Below are 6889 nucleotides of genomic sequence, written 5' to 3'. Positions count from 1 at the left end.
TTAGTATATATAATTATATTTATTTTATTCAACTCGTGTAATACACAGGGTTTTAAATAAAGTAAGTGAGGCTCATGTAGTAAAGTGGGGTGATTAATATATTAATTATATTAAATATGCCGTATTGCTTAGACCCCCCGTAACGGGGCGTTTTTTTTAAAAAAATTTGAAAAAAAACGCTGCATAACGCCGGATTCGCCATTACACGGGGCGTTTTCCGGCGTTTTTTTTGAAAAAAATTTGTTTTGGCGTGATTTTTAAAACGCTCGAGAATGTGGAACGGACGAATCAAACGGCTAGTTGCTAACGGCTAGTTTTTATTTTTTATTTTTTTTATTTCCCCCTATATATATATATATATACCCTCAAACATTTTCAACTCAAATAATCACAAAAACTCTCTAAAAAATACAAGAATTTTATAAAAACTTGATGGATTCTCCTAGTTCTTCCTCCATGCTAAACTATTGCTATCACGAGTTTTTTGCGGATGGCGATGGTTCAACCGATGAGGAGGTTGAGCAAGAGGCGGTTACGGGTGCTTGTAAACTAGCGATGAGATATGCCGAGCATTGTCGTCGCCCACAAGCCAAAAAAGGTAAAAGAGGTTATATTGAACGAGACCGACGCGGGGCACACGATCGTTTGATGAAGGATTATTTTGACGAGGAGCCGACATATTCGAACGAAATGTTTAGACGTCGTTTCCGAATGAGTAAGCGGTTATTTCTACGTATAGTCCACGACTTGGAAGCCAACTACGATTTTTTTAAACAAAAAGCGGATGCGAGAGGGGAACTTGGATTTACCGGTATCCAAAAGTGTACCTCGGCGTTACGAATCCTTGCTTATGGAAACACTACCGACATCAATGACGAGTATCTAAAAATGGGGGAGAAAACAACGAGAGATAGCTTGGAGCATTTTTGTCGCGGTAAAATTCCTATACTTTACACTTTTATTTTTTTTGTCTATGTTTACAATTTCTTTAATTTTTTTTTGTGACTATTTTTTTTTTATAAAGGTATAATTGATGTGTACGGTGCGCGTTATCTTAGAACGCCTACATGGGAGGACCTTCAAAAGATCTACGAGGTACATAATGCCGAGCATGGTTTGCCTGGTATGATCGGGAGCATAGATTGCATGCATTGGCGTTGGGATAACTGCCCGACTGCATGGCGAGGCCAACACACACGTGGTGACCAAAAAGGACCCACTATTATTCTTCAGGCGGTTGCTTCACAGGACCTTTGGGTTTGGTCTGCTTACTTTGGCGTGGTCGGGTCATGCAATGATATCAACGTTTTTGAACAATCTCCGCTGTTAGAGGAGTGGATTTCTGGCAAAGCTCCTAAAGCGTCGTTTTACGCAAATGGAAACTATTACCCTCATGGATATTACTTGAGCGACGGAATATATCCTAGGTATTCGATTTTCGTGAAAACGTATAGTGATCCTTTTGATGAAAAAAGAGCATATTTTAAAAAGGTTCAAGAGTCTTCACGAAAAGACATTGAGAGATGCTTTGGGGTTCTTAAACAACGCTGGCATTATTTGAGAAATCCTTGTCGTGCATGGAGCAAGCAAAAAATGAGAGATGCTATGTACGCGTGTATAATCATGCACAACATGATTTTGGAAGACGAAGGAAAGGCAATATGCCAGAATTATGTGCCAGAAGCCGTTCAAGAAGAGCATCCGCAGGCGTCAATGGAAGAAAGAGTGAATAACGCGCGAGAGTTGCGTTACGAACCGTACCATTCCCAGTTAATGGTTGATTTACTACACCACGCATGGTCGGTTCGGTATGTTCCACCGGAGGGAGAGGAAGAAACGGAGGACGAGGGTGAAGAAAGCGAAGATGAAAACTAGTCTTTTTTTTTATATTCGGATTTTAATTTTTTTATTTGTAGTATTTTTTTATTTAATCGGATTTTATGTTTTTTATTTCTAGTATTGTATTTTTTTTATTTAATAAAGTATTTAAAGTTTAAAAAAAATAATTGGGAAATGATTGCATGGGCATTATCTGAATAATGCCCCACTACACCATTTTATGGTATAATGCCCCTTGCTGACTGGGCTGCCACATGGCGCAAAACGCCCCATGGTGGGGGCATTATAATGTTACACCATTACGCATGGTCTTAAAAAACTAGATAAACATCTTACGTTTTATTAGAGATGATTCGAATTGCTTAAAAAACAGATAAAAAACTTACGTTTTATTAGAGGTGATTCATGTAATAAAGTGGGGTAATTAATATATTAACTGTTATAACATAAATACTGATATTGGATGATTAATATATTAATTGTCAATATATACAATAACTAAGATATCATCTATATAAAGAACACAAACTATTGGGATCACTACCATTACCAAAAAGCATAACATGGATTCTAAAAACTTCTTATGTCTTTTGGTGTTAGCATCATATCATATTTACTTTGTAACATCATCTTTCGAAACATATACAATGGAGGTCATTGACGGTAACATCGAGCACCTCATGTTTCATATTGCCTCTAGGGATACTGATTTTGGAAACAAAACAATGACCATAAATGGCACATTCCGTTGGAAATTTCGCAGAAATTTTGACGAATCAACTTTGTATCGAGGGGAGTTTTTCTGGATGAATGCTGATGGTACGCCGTTACAAGAAGTTGATTTTAATATATTTAATAAAGATGTTGCACGTGAATGTGGCCAAAGCATTTTAGTAGATCACAAATGCTTTTGGTTAGTGACCGATAGAGGTTTTTATTTTGCAAAAGACACCCCAGGCAATTGGGTGTTCAAGTATAAATGGCCATTAAGCGGTTAATGACACTTATATGAATAGTTATGTCTCATAGAATTGTACACAAAAATCATTAATTAATAAGTTATACCGATATTAGTAAGTTATATGGATTTGAGTTTTTCTGTTTTTGTTCTAAAGGAAATAATTCGAGTCGGAGTATTTACATTTTTAGATATACACCTTATAATTCGAGTCGGAGTTTTCTTTTATATTTTCCTCGTTTGAGCTCTTAGTGTTTGTTTACCTTTTACATTTTTAGATACACACCTAATAGTATTATTTGAAGGATAACTAATAAACATTTGGCTTCGTATCGCCAGAAGCTATCAAATTCCTGACCAGGGTCCAACGGGTCATTCACAACAATTGTTCAGCCCCAGGGGGCAGGGTTTTGTCTTTGATAGATTTGGGTTTGCAATTCAAAAAGAGGTGGCGACGCAACTTGTTGCCCGTCTACCTTCTGTTTTGATGTAACTTAACAAGTATGAATGAAAAACAGATAATGTTTAGAGAATTTCATCAAGAAAACTAATAAACTAATCTAGTGAAATGAATATCAACTTAAAACTTTTCCGCGCGTTACGACAGGCTTTTGGTCGGTATCGGTTCGATTTGTAACGATATTGATACACTTTTAGCACCCGGTATATCAACCAAAAGAAAAAAAAAAACTCTAAAAATAAAGTTGTGGTGCCACCGACCGCAAACTGAAAAACTAGCTCCTTTAGTGTTGTGTTTTCCTCGGTTGCTAAATGAAAAACAAACACATTATTGTTATCGTCACGCTACCTGTTGGATTACTTCTGCCAAAAGAACGAGTTATCATGCCCAGGGCCGTCCCCGAGAAGTCGGGGGCCACTTAGGGCCCTGTGCGAGTAAAAATATGGGCCCTAATTATAAACTTATATATAAATATTTTTGTAATAAGATGATAAATGTGTGATAACATAAGAATATTAATCAAAACTTTTATTACTAATATTGTGAAGATCGTTTTTTGAGACACAAGAAAAAAACAAACAAACAAACAGTTCAAATGAAAAATTTATTTTTCATTAGAAATTATGTCACAATAAGAAAGCTGCATAATTACATATATAAGCTACAGAAAAGTGGACTAATCCAACAAGTCTTGTTAGAAAAGAATAAAACAAAAATCTATTGAAATTGAATTAAATGTTAAATGAAATGCTATAATAAATTACTTTTTTTTTAAATAAATGGTTACTATTATAAAAGTTTGTATAATAAATCTTATCTTCGGTTGTTTCTAACATGAAAGCTAAAAAGCCCATAGGTATGAAGGAAAAAATAGTCCAAATGTAACTTTTACATAAATAACAAAAAAGGTTTGGAGATGCCAGGTCTCGATCTTGAACAGCTCACATTTCTAAACAATAGCCCAACCATCTGAGCTACATTTCACATAATAACTGTCACAGTTTGAATAAAATTTATATACATATTACGGAAAAAAAATTTATTTTGGGCCCCTAAACTTTTGGGCCCTGTTCGGTGGCCCACCCTGCACACCCTACGGGCCGGGCCTGATCATGCCATATTATTCTTATTCTAAAACGAGGAAAAAACTGATTATTATTTTGTCTGGATTGAAAGTTGCTGATTATTATTTTGTCTGATTAACATAAAACTGATTATTATTTTGTCTGGGCCAAGGCGCAAATCGCAAAAATAGCGAGGGCCTGAGAAAAATAAAGCTCATAATGAAAAAAATTAAAAAATATATTAGGTATTAGAAAAAGAATACTGTTTTTCAAATAAAATAAACAAAGTCTATTATGTAACACTTTATATCATCTAACTAGTACCAAAATATTTGTGTATTAGTGTTGAAAAGTAGAATTCCTTGATTAAAAGTAGAAATTTGGCTAGAATATGAATTTAGCCGTAAACTCTCCGTAATCTAGGAATCTTTCCGGAATGTGCGCCTGAACCATCCTGGAGAGTTAAAGCACAATTTCCTCGACTTAAAGCGTAACTGCCTCGCCTCGCCCAAAAAATGGGCCTAGGCGCAAAAGCGATGGCTTTTAACAACTATGATTTTAACAGCTCTTATACCAATTTTGGCCCATAACCCCAAAACACAGAAAACACGATTTGATTAAAACCCTCTGATCGACCCTTATTATTTAATCAAACCGAAAATAAAGTACAACAAAATAATAAACATAACCCCTTAATATTATAGTAGGCTTGACCCAATCCCGATCAAACTCTAATCCTAACAAGTAACAACAAAGAAAACACATTTATCTTGATCCATTAGATAAATGAACCAAACTAAAAGACTTATTTGCCCCGGCCCCTTGATCCATTTTAGGATTGACCCAAATCTGCATAACCTTACGTTGACTCAAACAAAACAAACCAAACAAAAGAAAAAGTATATCTCCTTGAAGGGGTATGGTCCCAAAAAGACGCGCAGACCTTCCTCCAGGTCGCGCGCAGGACCATACTCCTTAATCAGAAACATGTTCAATTCCAACCTCGCGCGGGTTACTTCAGCATTTATTGACCTCGCGCAGGGTCTAAACAAGAGAAAACACTAAGTTCAACACTTAACATCCTGAAGACGAGCCTCCAACCGCCCATACCACGCGCAGGCCAATTCCATGTGCAACAAGGGTCGCTCAGGGATATGGCGAAAGGGCACTTCAGAATAAACACAAGGTACAAGTGGCAGAAGAAAGGGCCAATCCGCGTCCTTCAGGCTCTGCTCAATCGTACTCCACGATCGTCTGACGTACGGGAGACAGAAAGTACTGAAGGATGATTACGTGGCACCAATCACAGGACAGAGACACCTGTCCCATGATCTCCACTTACCTGTTGATGGCAGGGGGACAACGAGGCCGACAACAGAGACACGTGGCTCCAATCACGGTGCACCAGCACCAGAAAACTTCTAGAAGCCACTAACGGTCGACACCAGTGAGACAAAGGGCATATCCGCTATGTTGTTGTCTTCCGGCCCAAGGCCCATCAGCTCACATCCTCTACACCTCTCCGGCTATAAATAGAACCCTTCATTCACAGGTTGATTCTATTCTATTCCCTCTACTCTCACTAGTTACTCACTTTAATCTCCTCAAAGAAGATACTTATTCTCACGCCGGAGTCTGGTTAAGAGGGAAACCCCCATATTCCCCTCTTAACGAGCTAACGGTGTTTCTGTTTTGCAGGATTATCCGGGTGTTAAGGAGCTCAAGAAACCCAAAGAAGATTAACCCTTATGGTTGAAACATAAACCAAACTAATTAACAATAAAATTAGTTACGTGTTTCTTCATTGGCGCCCACCGGTTTTCTACAAAATCACTTTCATCTTCTTTTTTCTGAGCTTTCGTTGTTTTTCCTTCGATCATGGCTGGTCAAGGAATCGTTCATGAGTTTGGTTTTGGAGCAAACTCTAATGCAGTGTTGGGGGAAGACAATCAAAACGTCCAAGCCCAACATGTGGAAGAAATCGGTGAAATCGAAGTAGTCAACACTGGGGGACCCCGCGCGAGCATCACTCGCATCACTCAGACGGTAACCTCAGGAAACAATGGTGCTGGACCCTCGAATCCAGCTCCACCTCAGAATATTTCGGCGCTACTAGGGCTACCTGAAGGCGAAACTCCAGCCTCGTGGTACGCCAAGCAAATTGCCACCATCAATGCGGCGTATCAATCTTTGAGAGCACAACAAGCAGTTTTAACGGCAGAACCGTCCTTGGTTACACCTCAGGGCCAGAGTCAGGGGGCGCGCCAGATACCCCCACAGCAAAATCTCCAAGGAAGAATCAACAGCCCCCCTCCCCAGAGAAGACCAAGCGTGCATGACACGCGCGATACACGGGGAGAAACGGAAAGCTATTATGACTACCCGTCTAATGTCCAGAGAGGACCAGTTCATAGCCGGCTCACACCGTGCAACATGAACAACGAGTGGGATGATACAGACCCAAATGACTCAACATGGCAAGATGACGAGGGTTCCTCAGTTTTCAATCGCTTGCAAAGAAATCATGAATACTACAGGCCAAGGCAGCACGTCGGATACAGCGAAGAG

General features: G+C 38.7%; 1 protein-coding gene across 1 annotated transcript; it reads left to right on the top strand.

Moving 5' to 3' along the window:
• The first annotated feature begins 319 nt into the window (after positions 1 to 319).
• LOC110878431 (protein ALP1-like) lies at positions 320 to 2003 on the top strand. Its single transcript, XM_022126731.2, has 2 exons — positions 320 to 934; positions 1025 to 2003. Exons 1-2 carry the CDS (start codon positions 433 to 435, stop codon positions 1873 to 1875), a joined length of 1353 nt encoding a protein of 450 aa, XP_021982423.1. The 5' UTR covers positions 320 to 432; the 3' UTR covers positions 1876 to 2003.
• Positions 2004 to 6889: the final 4886 nt, after the last annotated feature.

This window comes from Helianthus annuus, chromosome 9 (genome assembly GCF_002127325.2).
Source record: "Helianthus annuus cultivar XRQ/B chromosome 9, HanXRQr2.0-SUNRISE, whole genome shotgun sequence".
Classification (NCBI taxonomy): domain Eukaryota; kingdom Viridiplantae; phylum Streptophyta; class Magnoliopsida; order Asterales; family Asteraceae; genus Helianthus; species Helianthus annuus.
The sequence above is the reverse complement of the archived record's forward strand: the minus strand, read 5'-3'. Positions and strand labels throughout refer to the sequence as shown.